This window comes from Monodon monoceros, unplaced genomic scaffold (assembly GCF_005190385.1).
Source record: "Monodon monoceros isolate NGI ecotype Baffin Bay Population unplaced genomic scaffold, NGI_Narwhal_1 Super_Scaffold_12, whole genome shotgun sequence".
Taxonomy (NCBI): domain Eukaryota; kingdom Metazoa; phylum Chordata; class Mammalia; order Artiodactyla; family Monodontidae; genus Monodon; species Monodon monoceros.
Window position 1 is genome coordinate 126,366,308 of NW_021703768.1, and position 17,867 is coordinate 126,384,174.

The 17,867-nt window shown below is 53.1% G+C and overlaps 1 protein-coding gene across 1 annotated transcript in view; it reads right to left on the reverse strand.

Moving 5' to 3' along the window:
• Nucleotides 1-2,740: 2,740 nt before the first annotated feature.
• CAMK2A (calcium/calmodulin dependent protein kinase II alpha) overlaps nucleotides 2,741-17,867 on the reverse strand; it is a 62,187-nt gene continuing 47,060 nt past the window's right edge. Inside the window, exons 14-17 of the mRNA XM_029218327.1 lie at nucleotides 16,074-16,122; nucleotides 9,434-9,509; nucleotides 6,722-6,816; nucleotides 2,741-2,973 (exon numbers count right to left, since the gene is read on the reverse strand). Coding sequence (XP_029074160.1) covers nucleotides 2,741-2,973; nucleotides 6,722-6,816; nucleotides 9,434-9,509; nucleotides 16,074-16,122 — 453 coding nt within the window. The remainder of the gene's footprint in view (nucleotides 2,974-6,721; nucleotides 6,817-9,433; nucleotides 9,510-16,073; nucleotides 16,123-17,867) is intronic.

The following is a 17,867-nucleotide window of genomic DNA, read 5'->3' on the forward strand; positions in this document are numbered from 1 at the left end:
GAAAGGACTTTCCCAAGGTCACACAGCAAGTCTGGTCAGAGCTGGGAATGGAATCCTAATAACCCCCAAACTGTGGCTCTTTCCCCCACAGTCCCCTGATGATCAGCAGAGGACAGGCACCAAAGGGGGGGATGAGGGGCAGGCGGGGGAGGGAGGGGGGACTGGCCAGGCCCAGAAAAGAACAGGAGTCCAGCCAGTGACTCACACTGTCAATTCTCATGGGCGTATTGGGCTTCACCTCACCATCCTGTTTGATTCCCCCATCAGCCCTGCCACATAGGCTGGGCGGGAATATTTAACCCCTTTAACGGAGGGGGAAACTGAGGCTGAAGGAAGGACCAGACTTTGCCTTGGTAATGGCAGCAACCCCTCACCTTTGGCTTGGGGATGGCTGTGGGAGCTGGCAGATAGCAAGGGAGGCAGGCGATTTGGCTGCTGGAGCGCTGGGGTCACTGGGCCTTACTGGGAAGCCTTCTGGACCTGGGGCAGGCCAAATGCCCACCCGGGCCTTGGCAGCAGGGTCTCTGCCAAGGATAGAGTCCAGTGATCGACCAGTTTGGAGACCAGGAGGGCTGGGCAGCCTCTCTCCTGGCCTACGGCCCCCACCCAGCCTGCCTCACCTGTCCCGCGGGCAGGAACTCTTGAGAATGGGCCCCGCAGACAGCTCATGATTGGGGAAAACTCAGAAAGTCCTGGGTCACATCCCCACCAGTCCGGCTCCACTCAACACCCAGGATTCCCCAGAGGTTTGGGGGAATCAGAGACTCCTCCAAATCTTTGGGGATGTGGCTCTTCCTCCCCTAAAATCCTCCAGAGGGGAAAGTATCTCATCCTGGCAAAACACGGCCACACAGAGGCCAAAAGCACAGAGAGGCAGCAACATAATTCCGAGTCGGACACTGAGAATACAACCTCTATTTTTTTTTTGTCCAAAACATGTAGGTTGGTTTTGCTGAGTGTTTTTTCTTCTTTTCTTTTTTTTTTTTTCAACATAGTTACTGCATATAAAGTCATGCAAAGAAAAACAGTGCAGACAGTAGATCCTGGTGGATGTACCAAGGCATTCCACATCAGAGTCAATCCCAAGGGAAGAGGGAAAGAGAAAGGAAGAAAGAGATGCAAACCCACAGCTGCAGGAGGAGGTGTGAAGAGGAGAAATCCCAGCGCTCTTTTTGGACCCGCATGAAGACACATGCTCGTGAACCCCCCAGAGCTGGGTGGGGGGCGCTGAGGGGGGTGTGCAGATGTGGGGGATGAAATCCTGGGAAGCACGGTAGTAAGGACCCCAGTTTGGGAGGCAAGCAAGGTAAAGTCCAGGTACTGCCACCCTGACAGCTTCCCCCACTCTCTCTGCCCTGATTTGCTGTTTCTAACACCTGATGCTTCTCCAGTCCGCAAGGGAACCTGGGGACTGAAATGTCAGAGAGATCCTTCCTCCGGGGGCTGAGTCCATCTCAGCCCCAGATAACCACAAGTGACAAAGTCCATCTCAGCGATGACCAAAAAAAAAAAAAAAAAAGACCAAGAACAGAAAAAAATACCCCTCAGCCCTCTTCCCACCTCCCTTCCCAACCCAGACCTTCTCACCAATTTGAGAGGTCTAGTTATTACATAAATATCCATTAACGCAAAATCCATTTACGAAACACACAGAAGTTTGGCTATAAAAAGGCATGCGGTCCAAGTAGAAGTGATACCTAAACGCCGTTTTCTTTCGCCCCCCAAAAGCAATCAGATTCTCTCCCTTGGATGTGATGAAGCTGGAATTCTCCGGGCCTGATGGAAGGGTGGAATGCGCAGTTAGTGTTGGAAGTAAATGTCAGCAGGAGGAGGAAGGAAAGAAGTGGGGGCACCCTGAGAGGATTGCGCTCCCCACACTGAGGGAGGAGGGTCGGCTGGAGAGCAGGAGAGCAGGACAGGATGGGAGAAGAGTTAGGAAGGCAGTTTGAGGCGGGAGGCTCCTGGCATCTGCTCCTCTCTCCCCCTCTCCCCTGGGGGAGGTTGGCTCGGGGGACTGGGCGTTCTTCTGCCCTTCCCTAGAGGAGCCCGGCAGAGGCGAGATCAGGGAGAGGATCTGGAGGATGCCACACTCCTCCCAGCTCCGCCCCTCCTCCCCAGCCCCTGGATGAATACACAGCTGGGCACTGTGGCTTCCGGCCAAGGCAAGACCAGGCCAATGACAGCTGAGGGGAGGGGGGGGTCCTCGGGTCCAGCACACAGGGCACGTGGGCCTGAGGAAGCCCTGCCCTGGCAGGGGACGGGTGGTGACGGGGAGATGTCGCCATTTGCTCTGAAGTCATGATGGCTTTTCCGAACAGGCAGGTTTTCTTGACACAGGTATGAAGGTGACGGTGATGGTGGTGGTGATGGGATGATGTGATTGGGGGAATTCCAGCTAAATCCAAGTGGAAGAACCAGCAGCCACATTCCACGGACGAACGGTGGATCTCTGCGGTACAGTGCCCCCAGCCTGGTCCTTCAGCTGTAAGACATGATATGTGTGGTGCGTAACGTGGGTGCTTCCGAGGGCACCCAGCCTGCCCACCTCCTTGGATAGAGTTCAAGCTGCCTCCTGTGGGTCCCCCCAGCTCTTCCCCCTCACCCCCTGGGGCCTCCAGGCCTGATCTCCTCCCTGTGGTCTTCCCAGCCGCCGGGTTCCCCAACGTGTACCGTCTCCAGACAGGCACCACCCCGTTCCTTTAGATTATCCTGAATAACAGATGGCAGGAAGGAGGGGCTCTTACTGGGGCAGGACGGAGGGCGCCCCAGATCTGTGGAAGTGGATGATCTGCCATTTGCCATCCCGGCGGTGCCAGACGCGGGTCTCTTCTGACTGGGCCGTGCGGGGGATGCCGCCCGCATCCAGGTACTGCGTGATGCGGATGTAGGCGATGCAGGCCGCCTCGTCACCCATCAGGTGAATGTGGGGATTCAGGATGGTGGTGTGCACAGGCTTGCTGTTCCGGGACCACACTGCAGGCGGGGATGGGAGGGGGCAGAGGGGTCGCACCTGGGGGCCTCCTGCCTCGCTTCCTTCGCTTCCCCAATTCTCAGCAACCCTCTCGGCAGAGGCGCCTCTGCCTGCCTCGCTTCCCGAAGAGTGGGGCTCTGTGACAGGGCTCAGCTCCCTGGGAGTCAAAGCAGAACTTGTAGATGACAAGCTCATATCCCAGCTGAGATACAGTGGACTTCAAAACAAGCTGAATTCTTCAAGTGCAGGGGAATGGAATTTTCGAATCATAGTATCTCAGACACGCAGGTGAATGGGGAACCAGGTGAGCTTACACCAGAGTCTCAACCCAGATCCCTGTAGAGGCCAGGAGAGTACATTAACAAGGAGGCTGAACTGGATATAAGATGCTAAATGACAACGGACCCTTTGTCTCTGGGCCAGGGGGACAATAGGGAGTGGTGGAGACTGTGGTGAATAGGGCACCATGTCCCTTCTATGGAGGTGCCCTGCACACAGCTTCCCTGGTGTTTGCTATGTAAGTGGGACCCGTGTTGCCACACCTGATTTTTCAAGAGAATCTAGAAATCTGGATTTTTATGTCGAATGCCTCATTTTTAATTATTGGCATCAAATTCAAATTTAAAACATCATACAGACCACATGAAACATGTGTAGTCCAGCTGTGGCTTGTGGGTCCCTCATTTGCCACCTCTATTCTCAACATGTAGAATGATGGAAACTTGAAGAATATTAAAATTGTATAATCTTAGAATCTTGGAATTATAAGGATGGTGTTGGTGGTGATGGGGTGAAGTCGTGGAACTTTTCAGAGTTAGAGGGCAATGCATAGCTCTTGTAATCATGGCAGAACTGACAAGAGTACCAGAAACCAGCTCTCTCTATGTGAAATATTACTATTATTATTATCATCATCTTGGTTCTAGGAACTCTCGATGTTTTCAGCAAGATAGAAAACAAAAGCACAGAAAGACGATGACCTAGGGAGGGGCTGGACAGGGATCACCGGGATCTTGGCTTCAGAGGAACCCTCATGCCTTTTCTTAGTGCAGCCCAAATGTATCCGAATCCATGGAGAGCTGATTTAAAATATAGACTGCCCAGCCCCACCCTTCGAGATGCCAGTTCAGGAATCTATAATATTAAAAAGCTCCCTCTCCCCGCTCCCTCCCCCATCCTCTGATTCTGATGCCCAGACAGGTTTGTGAGCCACTGATTTCCTGAAAAATGTTAAAAAAAAAATTTTTTTTTCCAGGACTTCAGAAAGCATCCAATAGTATCCACCCCTAAATATTCCAATCACACTATACCCAGGCTTTGGATAAATGACTCAAAATCACTGAGTCTTACATATGTAGACTAAGAGACTTTTACAGTTCTGGGACCTTGGACAGAGACAGTGCAGAGCTTTTGTGTTATATAGGCTTGGGGGTGACCTCAAGGTCAGAGGTCAGAGGTCACCCCATGGCCCTCCCACAAAATGCAAGGAGGTCTCCATAAGCAGCCTTGACAGCATCTGGGGCTGGAGGCACTCAACACCGTCTAGTTCAGTGCATCCATTTAGCAGACCTGGAAACTGAGGTCCAGAGAAGCAATCGGACTTGTCCAAAGCTAGGCCAGTTTCTGAAAGAAATGCAGTAGGACCTAAAAGAAGTCAGTCTCGAGGTGGGTCTAAATTAGGACAATCTAGAACAATCTCCAAAGGGACAAACAGAGCTTAGTATTGTTGAGGGCACTGGGCCTTACTGTTGTCTGCCAGGGCTAGGGTCCTGAGGGTCATTTGTAAAGCAATGGCCACCCTCATGTGGTATCTTTTGAACAGACTCTAGGCTTCCGTTTCCTATCCTCATGGATAGAATGGGAGAAAGGGCCAGGTCCTCCCGCAGGATAAAGCAGGCAGGAGGGTGGGACTTGCCCCAGGGCAGGCAGTTACTCTGGGTCTTGGTCTTGTGGGTCCTTTGATGTGACCAGGTGTCCAAGCCCAGAGTCCAGGGGACTGGTGCTGTGATGGGGCTCACTGCCAGGATGCAGATCAAGGGCTAGCACAGCCGTCTGTGTTTTTTTTCCCTTTTGCCGTCCCTCAGTCTTCAGAGCCGGTTCAGCCTGGTCTCTGCTCTGCTCTGTGGGGATTGTGGAATCCTCTGGGGAACCAGTGCCCCCCACCCCCCAGGACAGACGAGTATAGAGGTGGCCATGGTGATCAGCTAGGGAACTCCAGGGTGATGGGGACGGTGGGGTCCAGCCACCTCCCCTCACATTCTATCTCCATTGCTAGCCTTAGAAAATCAGAGTTTGATGTGTCAAAGGAAAATGCAACTTCCTTCTTCACGGCTTTTTGGGGATGCCCTTAAGCCCTCATACTCTACAAGATTCCATCAGACTGCGTGCAGGCAGGAGAGGAGTGTCCATCTAGGGGACACTAATGCCCGGGTGAGCGGGGAGCACAGGGAAGGAAGGAGGCGCTGGAGAGAATCAGGACCGGGTTCTGCCGCCAACTTTCTGGGTTCCTTTGGACAAGTCATTCCCTTCTCTGGACCTCTGTACAATGAAGAGTTGGACTAGATCCAACTTCAGTTGCTTAAGTATCACCTTTATTTTAACCATCTACCTGTACTTACTTTATGAAAATACTTCCTTAAATTGATTCACTTTATTAATTTATATGAATTTATTTTAAAAGAAAACTTTCTAGTACAATCATTAATGAATAACCAGTCTCATAGAATACAATTTTAATAATAAGTCCAGTTAAAATAAAACCAAGTTATGTAATCCTAGCTCCATGCTCTTGCCTGCAAGGGATCTGAGCCTGAGGCCACTCTCTTTTTGATAATGAGGTGAGTTAGAAAGCATTAGGTGCTTAGGACAGACTAGCGTTAAACTGACCCTTTCCTCTTGGCGGAGCCGGATGTACTGAAAGAGAATTTAGATAGGGACAAACTTTCTCACTGTGTGAACCAATGCTGTTTCAACTGGTGTCCGCATGCACCGGAAATCACCTAGCATAGCCTCGGTGGTACGTGCCTTCCCTCTGGGGGACCCTGGATGTGCCACTTCTCAGGGCCTCCCTCCGGGTCCTGAGCTGCAGGAGTCTAACCTGTGTGTGCTTTGGTTCGTCCCCGTCTGACCCCTGGCCAAGGTGAGACACAGACACAGGCAGAAAGCGCCCTAGGTCAGGCCCAGCCTCAGCCCCCTGACAGCCCCGGGTTGCAAAGCTGCCAGGGTCTCTCCTGCAAAGGAGAGGCCCGGGAAGGACAGACATGCGGACAGAGACCCAGACACATAGGCAGAGCACAGCAGTGTGAGCTTTGTCCTCTCCTTCCCCGACTGCCCACCCACGGGGGCACCTGCACAACAACAGCCCGTGTGCCAGCTTGCGACCGGCTGGGCAGCTGGGGTGGCTGCAGGCATCCAGGTGACTGTAACTTGGGGGTGTGCCCTGGTGGGAAGGCTCCCTTATCTGTAGAAAGGGAAGAAAGGTCTTCCCCAGGCCCTACCAGGGTCATGGGCAGGCGAGGGCTGGGAGGGCTTGTCACGCTTGTCCCAAGTCCCCATCCGCAGCCACTGGCGTCGGACGGTCCAGGGTTCGGAGAGGGAGCCAGGATGGTACCAACCCCTGTCCACACAGGACCTTCCTCTTCGCTGCCTCCTGAGCTGCCCCGGGGGCCCTGCCCGTCACCCTGCTGTGCCATCTGGCAGGACACGGAAAAGAGCAGACAACAGGCAGCCCAGCGGGAAGGGATTGCTCACGGTTTTCAAAATAGAATCGATGGAAGTCCAGGCCCTCGACCAGGTTCCCTAGGGCCTCGGGTTCGAAGGCTGTCATCCCGGGGTCACACATCTTCCTGGGGGGAGGAAGTCAGAGGAAAGATGGGCTAGGGTGGCCTCTCAGGTGCACCCCTCTAAATTCCAGGGGCCTGGACCCCGGGAAGGCAAGCCTGTGAAATAAAAGTGACTGCACCCACCTCACAGGATCAGTGAGGTTGGCGGATGGGACAGGGCTGGTCCAGTTACGGTGTGGGGCATTGCTGACTGGCTAGTGCCACTGAGAACTGGGAAGCCTGGGTCCAGGTCGTGGCTCTGCCACTTACAGGTTATGAGACCCCCAGCAAGGGGCTTAACCTCTCTAAGCAAGAGCACCATGAATGTCGTGCATTGTACACTGCCCCAAGGCGCCGGCGGGGATCATTCAGCCCGTACACTCCTCTCCAAATTACATCCCCCGCCCAGGGCAGCAGGTCCATCAGAGGGGGCTTTTCCTAAATGGTCTTCCTCAGGCGGGGAGACATTTTCCTTCACTAAAGTGAAGCAACTTCTGTTCACCAAGCAGGTGTGTCCCTGAGGGAGTGCGTTCTGCCACTTTAAACAAAGTTGCCCTATTGTTGGCCGCAGCCCTCCTGGTGAGCCACACTTTCCTCTTCTGTAAGATGAGGAAAAGAGCATTCCAAGAAGTGATGCCTGGGAGGAAGGAGTGCAGGGCATGGCCGAGGAGGCCCACTGCTCTGCATTTTCGGCTCGGTGCTCCCACCCAGGTCTGTTTTCTGGGAGACCCTGACAGCCAGACGGAGGAAGGAAAAAACTGTCTCCCCCACCCCTAGGTCTCTGGGATCTTCTGTAACACAACATGGACCCCTGTGATGATGACAATGAAGCCAGGGACAGGAAGCACCCCAGGCCAATCAAAGATCCTGACACGGGGAGGGACTGAAAACAGTGGAGGAGGGCACGGGGCCAGCATCGTCTGAGCTGGACGCCGTGGGGAGAGCAGGGCGCTCTGCCCTTGCTCTGCCCTGACTGCCCCGTCTCTGTGACTCCAGACAACTCGCTTCTCCACTCAGGACCTCACATTCTCCAGATGGATTAGCCAGGAGCTGGGGGGTTGTGCTCAGACCATATGAGATGATCAGGACCCTTCCAGATCCAGAATCCTCTAAGGCTGGGGGTCTGAGCCCTGACCGTCTGGAAGACTAAGCTGCCCCTGGCCAAGAGGAGCCCTTCTCCAGAGGGTCTCTGGGTGTCCCTGCCTCTGAAGGACCCTCTGCTCCAATTCCATTGTACGTGTAGGGAAACTGAGGCTCAGTGAGACGAAGGGGCTTATCCAGGGTGACACAGGGCCAGACTCGGCACCATAGGCCCCAGAGGTCGTGGCAAGTGGTCAGAACCTAGATTGGGCTGCAGATGCCAGAGGAAGTGACATCACAGAGGTGGGAGGCTTGGGGTCCATAGGGGCCACCTCTCTTTCCCTTTCTCCCTGGCTGTGTCCTTCCAGAGCCACTCTCGGGCTCTCCCATCGCTGACTTAATTCTTTCTAGGACCGGATGCAAAACCCGTTCAACAGCGCATTTCCATGCTTTTATGCAACCCGCAGGGGCACATGTGCACACACACCCGTGCACACCCCTTGTACACGCAGTCACAAACGTGCATGTGTGGGCAACTGCGTCACACTCACATGTACAAACGGCCTCCGTCTCACACCTGCACCTTCCAAGATCCTTGTTCCTCCAGAGACAATCAGTAGATGGCTGGGGCTTTGCCACCCGCTGCTGCTGAAACCCTCCCACAGTTAGGATGTGCCTGGACTGCCAAGCCTTTGAGAGACAAACTTCAGCTCCTGGACATAGTGGTAACCAAGATCAGGCTGCCCGAGGAGCAAAGCCCAGCCCAGTTATTCCCGTCTCACCTGAACCCAATAAGCAAAGGTCATCCTGCCCTTAGTTGGCAGCTTTCGTCCAGCAAAAAGCATATGTGGGGTCTTCAGGCCCAGGCCTCTTTAGCTCTGGCCAAGATGTTGAGGCCTCAGCCCAGAATCCTGGCTCTCCTGGGGGCCAGCGGAAGGCCTGCTTCCAGGCCAGGCCAGCAAGGCTCAGAGTGGCCACCAGGGGGCGCTCCAGCACAGCCTTTGCACATAGCTGCCTCTCCAACAGCTGATCAGGTGTGTAGAGGATGTCTCACACCACCTGTTTCATATCATGCTATTTTTGTGCACTCTGCCTTATCCCCAGAGGATGTAAGATTCCTTCTGGAGGTTCTTTTGCTCACCCCTACTCACTGGATGTACAAACGCTATGGGTTCCTGCCTGCTTCTTCTCATCTGAGGTCATAGGAGGTCCAGGGTGAGGCCCCAGGCCCATGTGGCAGGACCCAGCTCATCTCCTGAGGAGGTCCATGTTGTGGTGGAGACCCACCCACTCTGTCCTTGGGGAAGCAAAAGAGTTTTGTTGGAGTTCCTCCTGGGGAACAAGATAGGAGCAGGACTGAGATATAGACAAGTATTGTGAACAGAAAGCTTAATGAAAGCATAAAGTCTGAAGGCAAACCAGAAATATGAGTTCAGCCTGATTCACGGCACATGCAGAGTGAGTAAATGAGGGTCAGAGACAAGGACCCCCAAAGGTAGCCATCAGCACCCCCTGATCAACAATCCAGGCGGGACATGCAGAACGGACCCAGCCGACTCACGTGTAGGACTCAAAATCTCCATTGCTTATGGCTTCAATCAGCTGTTCTGTCACTTTTATAATTTCTTGTTTCCGCACTGTAAGGCAGGAGGGAACACAGAGAAATAATAGCGATAGTGATTGGGAGGCAGCACCAGCCACAGCTCCCTGAGCCCCTAACATGCGCCAGACCCTGTCCTGGCACCTGAGGGCCTCAGAGAGATTGTCTCGTTTACCCTCACACTGTCCCTGAGTATCATTACTCCCATTTCATGGAAGAAGAAACTGAGGCCCAGAAAGGTGAAAAAAAAAGTGTGAAAGTTCCCTCAACTACAATGGGCAGAGCCAGTGTCTTAGTTGGCAGCCTCTGCCTCGAAACAGCATGCGTGATTCTGGCTCTAGGTCTGATTTGAACCCGGGTCTCGAGTCCAAAATATGCTTCTCCATTACCTTGTTTTGCCACCCTGAATCCAAGCAAGGTCACCTGTGGAGGTTGTCACCAGCAACCATAAACCAGGGGCTCCCCCGTGGTCCAAACTGGGGCCACTAAGGGTGGGCTTAGGGCTTACTCATCCCTTAGGTCTGAGTCAGTTTTTGTTCCATTTGGGCGCCTATAGGAATCAGGCACTGAGCCTTCCAGAACTTTCTAGGCAGAATGAATCCCAGTTGCTGACACCTGGCCTCCCCTGTCCACCACTGAAACACTACAAACAGCTGCTGTCTTCCTGGTAGAGGATTAGACATCAGTTTTCTTATCAGGTGTGTGATGTTCTGAGCCCCAGTTTTCCCATCTGTAAAATGGGGACACCATCACCTCTCATACGTTCAATGCTGAACAAGTTGTGTAAAGAACCCAGGCTTCAGTACCAGACAGGCTTCTTCTAAATCCCAGCCCAGGTCTTTACAAGCTGTGCAACCGTGGGGCACAAGGTTGTTTTCTGGTCCATCGTATGGAGATGACAATGCCCTCGTCCCGGAGTTGTTATGAACATGGGTTGAGATGATGTGCCTGAGGCACTTGGACCAGAGCCTGGCACACAGTAGGTATACACTGTAAGTGCTGCCTCCTGTATCCTCCCACACTCATTACTGCATCTGCTCCTCACAGCCTGGGGGGTAGGGAGAGGCGAGGTCAGTTTCCCCCCATCTGACACATGAGGAGACCGAGCCTCAGCAATGAAGGAATTTGAAGCCAAATGTTCTGGCTCCCAGCAGGGCTATCCTCCCAGAAGCCTCAGGCGTGCTTCCCAGGGCCAGGCCTGCTTCCCTTCCTCCCACAGGCTCAAGCTTAACCCCCAAGCCGGTCAGTGAGCTGGCCTGCTGGAGCAGTCTCAGGTGAGATGGGTGGACATGTTGCCCATTTCTCAGGCTGGGAGCATGGGAGGGAGACGGCTCCTGGAGGAGGCCTTGTCCCTGCCCCTTTCCTCACCAGTTGCAGGTGCCATCCCATCCCCCCTCACACTGGGGAGCTCACCTCAGGCCCAGAGGATAAAGAATCACAGGACACCCAGGCCGCAAGAACTCTTGGGGACCAGGGACTCAGCCTGCTTATCCAACCCCAATAATCCAGCCTGCTTATTGGGGAAACAGAAGCTTGGTAAGGGGTGTGACTTGCCCAAGGACACAGAACATTTTGGGTGCAGAGTTTGGCTCCCAGCCCAGGGCCTTTTCCACAGGACCCAGGAGCTCTAACGCGTTCCGTGATGCGTTGGGCCCACATGCTTGTCTCTTCCCCAGCTCAAATATGAGCTCCATGGAGGCTCGCTGATCCCTGGAGCCTGGAGCAGGCCTGGCCAGGCATTCATTATGGAGTGAGTGACTGCGCCAGTGCTTAAGCCGCGAATCTTTGAAGCCTCCCAGCACAATTTCATGCGGTTCTCTCCTCCCCGTCAGAGACAAGCTCCAGTCACCGTGGAGGCAAAAGGTGAAATAGTCTGCTCCAGCGGACCAGCCGCCCCGAGCAGACTGTGCAGCTCCAAAGCCCATCTCCCTCCCTCCCACCACCTGCCCCCTCAGGGCAGGGCCCGGTGCCCAGCGCAGCTCTTAGCACGTGGTGGGTGCTCAGTAGACGTAACATCACTGAAGTTACTATCTCCAATGTCAGTCACCACAGTGAGCCGCTAATTCTTTATCTCCTGGCTCTGCAAAGAATCACCAGGGCTGGGAACGGGTCTGTCTTAGACCATGAGGTCAGCCGGGTGACTCTGGGGTCTTGCCTCGGGCTGAGGCGGAGGCAGCTTGAATGAATGAACGAGCAGATGGACCAAATCAGGGTCTGGGGCTGCTGGCCTTGCCCTGTTCCCTGGAATTGCCCAAGTTGCCTTGTGGCCTCTGTCCCTAGGAGCCCAACAGCCCGGCCTCCTGGTCAACTCTGACCTCCTTCGTGGAAGCTGGGGATTGAGGATGGGGAGAAACCCACCTCCACCAGGAGACACCTCGTTCCAGCTGCTCCCACATGAAATCAGGGTGATGATCCAGAGCGAATCCACATGCTTTAAGAACCATCCACGGCTTTAAGAACCCTTCCCACTTGACATTCCACGAGCCCGTGCTTAATGCCCTGTCTCCCGTGGGCCGCTTCTCACCACCATCTCAGAGAGGCTAGTCAAGTGGTCAAGGGCAAGGATTCTGGAGCCAGACCCCCTGAGTTTGGATCCTGGCTCTGCTACTTAGTAACTGTGTCCCCTTGGGCAAGATACTTCCTCCTACCTCAGTTTCCCATATGTATAATGGAGCTACTAATAGTACTTACCTCACAGGGTGGTTCTGAGGATTGAGTTAAGAATATATCAATAAAAATAACTAACACACATATGGTCCTCACTCAGAACCAGCTACTGTTCCAAGCCCTTTATATCGACTCACTTATGTAAATAATGATGCATTGTGTAAAGCACTGAGAGCACTGCCTGGCACTCCATAAGCAAGCGCTGTGATTACCATCACTGGAAAGCTCTGAATTGGAAGTTCTCCCTGACGACAGTCTCTAGCCTCTAACCCGGGCAGGGACACTTCCCAGCAGCCTGATATATGATGGCTCAGTTTTGGTTGGAACTTTGGGGCTTGCAGCCTGCCGGGTAGGCCACCGCACTGCTGAACGGCTTTTGCCATTTGCATCCACCTCCTTCTTTCAAGTTGCAATCTCCCCGTAAAAGCCCCTAGTTATAGTTCTGGTCTGCCTTCCGGGATCTTTCAGTGTGTACCTGCTTCTCCAGGTGCCTTCCCCCACCAGTCTTTTCTTCTCAGGGCTGAAGGCCTCCCGCGTGTGGTTCGCAGGATCTGGCTCCAGCTGGCCATCTATTTTCGAGGGTACTTAAGTTGCGTAGTTGCCTCTCTGAGTGTGAGCACGCTATCCCTGATGTGGCTTGAATATTGCAGAATACCAGGTCTAGGGTAGCGCTCTCTATCCCCTCCCCAATTCTGGACACTACACCTCTATTAATGCAGCCTGAGACAGTGCCTAACTTGGCCTCCAGCCACTCAGGACACCAAGTTTGCCAACAATTGAAGCCTAGCAGGCAGGACTCTCCCTAGCTTCATTCTCTGGGACCAAAGATCTGGGGGTCTGGTGCTCCTTAAATCTGGAGAAATTCACTCTGGTTCTGAGCCCCTCCCATGCCCTTGGCAGACCTATTGCTCTACGAAAGATTCATCCAGCGGCTGCTCAGTGGCACCCTCTGGCATTTCTCATCTGCCAGGTGTTCACCCAGACAACCAGGAGGGCTCCGCTATAGATGGGAAAGCTGAAGCTCCAGAGAGGTTAAGGCACTCTCTCAAGGTCACACAGTATGAGGAGGCTGAGATGGGATCAGCATTCCTGACTGATATTTCCTAGAATGTCTCTGCCCAGATTCTAAGGCAGCTCTTTGGGTTGGAGAGGAAATTGAATTTTCAAGGAGCTGACCAGGAGGAGATAGGGCGGTGGGGAGGATGTCTGGCAGAACCCCGTGCAGCTCAGAGGGTGAGAGGCCTGTGTATTAAGCCTGACGGGCTCTGAAATATTAATGTCCCTTTCTTTGCTGAGGGGAAAATGTTCCCTGGAGGATGACATTTCTAATTAACTTTAATGTTAGGTCAGAATCCACCCCACCAGCTGCTATTCTCACTTAGTAAGAAGACTTAACAAATTAACACCAGAAAATGGTTCTCTGGAAACTTTCTCTGAGGCCTGGAGAAGCTGGGGGAGGCACAGAGTTCCTCTCTCCTGCCAAACAGGGGGAGGAGCTCCTGGCTGAGCCAGCAACTCTTCCATCAGACATGGCCTTTTACATGTGTGGAAACTGAGGCAGGAAACGGGGTCCCAGTTTTACCATTAATAACATTGACATGCCCTTTCTCTTCTCTAGGCCTCAGCCTCCCCTCTTTATTTTATTTTTAAATTAAATTTTATTTTTTTTGGCTATGCTGCACAGCATGTGGGATCTTAGTTCCCCGACCAGGGATCAAACCCGTGCCCCCTGCAGTGGAAGCGCAGAGTCTTAACCACTGGACCGCCATGGAAGTCCCATCCTCCCCTCTTTAAAAGGGGCATAAGTGAACTAAAATTCAAGACTTCGCAAATGTTCCCATCCTGATAGCTCTAAAGCAGAGCATAATGACTGTAAATGTCAGGCCTCAAGGATGTAACCCAGAGCCGTTACCCCAGGTGGAAAATGTCTTTAACGGGTCACATTTTACATTAATAGCGCACACAGATTTTACATTCTATTCCAAACATTTCTCTGTCGGTTGAACATATAAATATTTGTCTTAAAATAATCTTTGAGTAAAACTGACGCTCCAAGAAAACGTCATATGGCTTCCTGTCATTCAACCATAAGCTCCAGTTTGAAAGAAGAGAAATTAAGATTTATTAAACAGTGGCCATATGCCAAACACTGTGTAGGCACTTTAGACACAGCCTCTCATCTCATCTGCACAGCAATCCTCTGAGCTTGATACTATTATCATCTCTTTACTGTTAAGGAAACTGAGGCTCAGAGAGGTTCAGTAAGTTGTCTAAGGTCACCCAGCAGATGGACTCCAATGAAGAATCACAGAGCCAGTTTGCCTCCACAGACCCTGTCTGCTCTGAGACCGGGATTATGAGGCCACAAGTCTCCTCAAAAATCCCAGCACCTTACAATGAGCCTCAAATATGGTGAATGTCTCAGAAACAACCTATCTCGGCCCACCACAAACCTATGGAATCAGATTCCACTGGAGCAGGGCCAGGAATATGGTTAAAAATCATACTTGAGGGACTTAGAATGCTGACCTGATCCCAAGGGAATTCTTCGAGATCATGCATTTTGAAGGTTGTCCCTGGTGCTTTCATAGACGCTTGATTTGCTCTGGCACCAGGCTATGGTGATGGAGTGACCATCTCCTGCCCCTGCTTTGCCCCAGCTGGGAATGACCGGAGAGGGACACACATAGGGTGGGGTTGGTCTTCCAAACATCGTGGCAGAGTCAGGAGGCAGTCAACGGCGTTTAGTGTGTGAAAACTGCCTTAAATAAGCCTGAACGGCAGCTGTGCAAAAATATTTATTACATAACAAAATGCTCTTGTCCCCATCATTGTATATTCTTTTAGAAGCAAATCATCTAAACTCCTGAAAATATCTCAGCTGGCACAGCTGTGATCTCTCCAGGTCAACGCTGTTTTTCTAGATTTCAGAGACTCCCCAGGCATCTCTGACACACGCCGGAGTGTGAGAACCCCCTCCCTTGCCGGTCTCCCTGTTCCGGGGGAAGAAGAAGGGCCGGGTACAGGCAGAACAGCAGGGTGTCACTAACTCGTCCAAGGATCTGGTGTCCCCTGGGCGGAAGCCAGCGCTCCATCCTCCCTCCTCCAAGCTCCAAGCATCTTTCCACACGCCAAGGCCTCCTCAGCTGAGCCAGGCCCTGGAGCCACACTGCCTGGGCTCATATCCTAACTGTCCCCTTTACGAGCTCTGGGACCTTGGGCCAATTTACTCAACCCCTGAGTTTCTGGGCTGTCGGATGGGGCTCATCACAGTACCTACTTCTTAGCTTGTTGTAAAGCTCAGGTGACTATCAAGCACTTGACACAGGTCTAGCACGCAGCAAGTACCCCATAAAAGGCAGCCATTTTTCCTATTACCATCCTATTATTTCCTCTCTTACTATCAGATCACCGTTATCTGGGGTCTTGCTCCCCCTTTCATCCGAGGGCTTGTGAAGACTATTAGCCACTGGCTATAGTAGCCCCCGCATTTTGGGTCGGTCTTAGGCAGTGTTTCCCATATTCCAGTTTGTTGAATTTCCTATTGATACATTTTTGCTTTCCCTTCCCTTACTATAATTACTTCAAGTTTTTAAAATCAACTTGTGTTTCTTTTTAAAATCCAAAAACACTGCCAAAGGAAAATGTATACTACTATGATACATTTATGACTTGACTATGTTAAATTAATTTTTTCTAATAGGTGTTAAAGCCAACACATAACTGCTACCATGAGAAAAGTCCATCCAGGCACCTCACATAGGGAAATGGCACCCCACTGTGTACCCAGTCTATAAGGAGCCAAAGCGAGGCTCTTTGTAGAGAAACAGGACACAAAGCTGGCCTTGCGGTCCCTTCAGGCCGGAGACTGTCGGCGAAGGGGGCCTGCCAGGAGGCCCGGGGGCCCAGATGCTGAAGGCAAGACCCCTCCTACCTTTGGTGTCTTCATCCTCAATGGTGGTGTTGGTGCTCTCTGAAGATTCCTGCCAAAGAGAACACGGGAGGTGGTGAGGCCCGCTTGCCAAGCGGGAAGAGGTGTGGTCTGCCTGATGCTGCGGCCCCGTTGCCGTAAGCCTCGTGGGCTCTGCCATCCAGATGCTGCACTGAAAACCCTGTCAGACTTCCAAGCCTAAGGAGGGGACGGGCCCAACTAAGCAGGTGGCTGGTGGCTGGTAGCGGGGACGGGGGTGTAAATGAAGGGGTGGATGTGTGGAGAGCCCTGGCCTTTCTGGAAGGGGGTCCTGAGCCCTGTCTGCTTGAGGGAGCAGAGAGGGGGTGTGGAGGGCAGAGAGGCACGTGGTGGCCACAGGACGGGGAAGGAGTACACACACTGGCAGGAGAGGAAGAGAGAGACGGGGGGAGGCCCAGTGTGACAGAGGCTGGGCTTTTCAGGGGGAGAAAAACCACACAACTGAGGGAGACAGCAATGGAATCAGAAGAAGAGGGACGTGGGCCACCATGCCACCGCAGGAACCCCTAGACGGTGGCAGGGGCTGGTGGCTCCTCTGCCACCGGCAGGCCCTGGGTAGCCTCACAGAAGCTCAAGAAGGGCCTCTACGGCGCCCGCTACTTCGGCAAACCAAGCCCCCCAGTGGCCACAACTGGCACAAACCAAGTCCTGAGCTGAGTTCCAGAGCAGAGGGCAAGGCGAAGCGAGAAGCCACGGGCTGGATGTGGGATGGGGTTCAAATCAACCTTCGCAGCTGAGGGAGTTCTCAGGTCTACCATCAGGCTGCTGGCCTGGGTCATGGAGTTAGAGGTGTCAACAGAAACACACCAACAACACGCACACACAACACACATATTGTCACACGAGGCACACGTACCAAGCACACCCTGAGCACCCTCTCCCCGCCCGGGTTCCCAGTGTAGCCTGCAGGAGCGAGGCAGGAGCGAGGGTTCAAGGCCCAGGATTTACCGGCGTTTGGGAGACGGCAGACACTCACCATTAACTGAACGCTGGAACTGGACTTTCTTTTCTGGAAAAACAAGGAGAAGAGATGGGACAGGAAAAGACACAGCGTGAAAACGGCAGGGAGCAGAGGAACGAACAACAGGGGAGGGGTGGAAGGAGGATGGGCCTCGGGGTCATCCTCTGTGGTCCCTTGCCGGCAATGGCATCGGGACAAGGAGTCAGGGCCACCAGCAGCAGCTGACCTGGCAGGGCCAGGCCTCTCTCAGCCTAGAGTTCTGGGGCCTCGTGCACAGCTGCCTGGGTCTCAACAATCCAACCATCAAGCTGCGGGCTAAGCCTCTCTTGGATCAGGGCTCCCCCTATGCTAAGTTCAGATGGAGGAGGCAAATCCTGGGTCTCAGATACCAGGTGTCTAAGGCCTCCAGAATCCTAAGCTCTTGAAGGACAAAAAGGTGCTCGGGTCTGGAGATGAGGCCCAATGTCTCCTCCTAGACTCCTCCTGTGTCTCTGCTGAAAAGACCCCACTCCTAGTTTGGTTGAGTGTCATAGCCACTCAGGAAACTTGTCCAAAATATACATAACCAGGCCCCCTCTAAGGAGTCTGATAACTAGGTCTGGGCTGCGGCCTGGGCATCTTTATTTTAAACACTATCCCCAGGTGATTCCAAAGCAGAGACAGGTGTGGGAACCACTCCTCTAAGTGGCCTCAGAAGTCCTGCTTGTGCCCACAGCTTCCCAGTGACTGGCCTATTCAGCTCCTTTATGCTGATAGAGAAACTGAGGCAAAGGCAGACACACAGCTGAGCCCAGAAT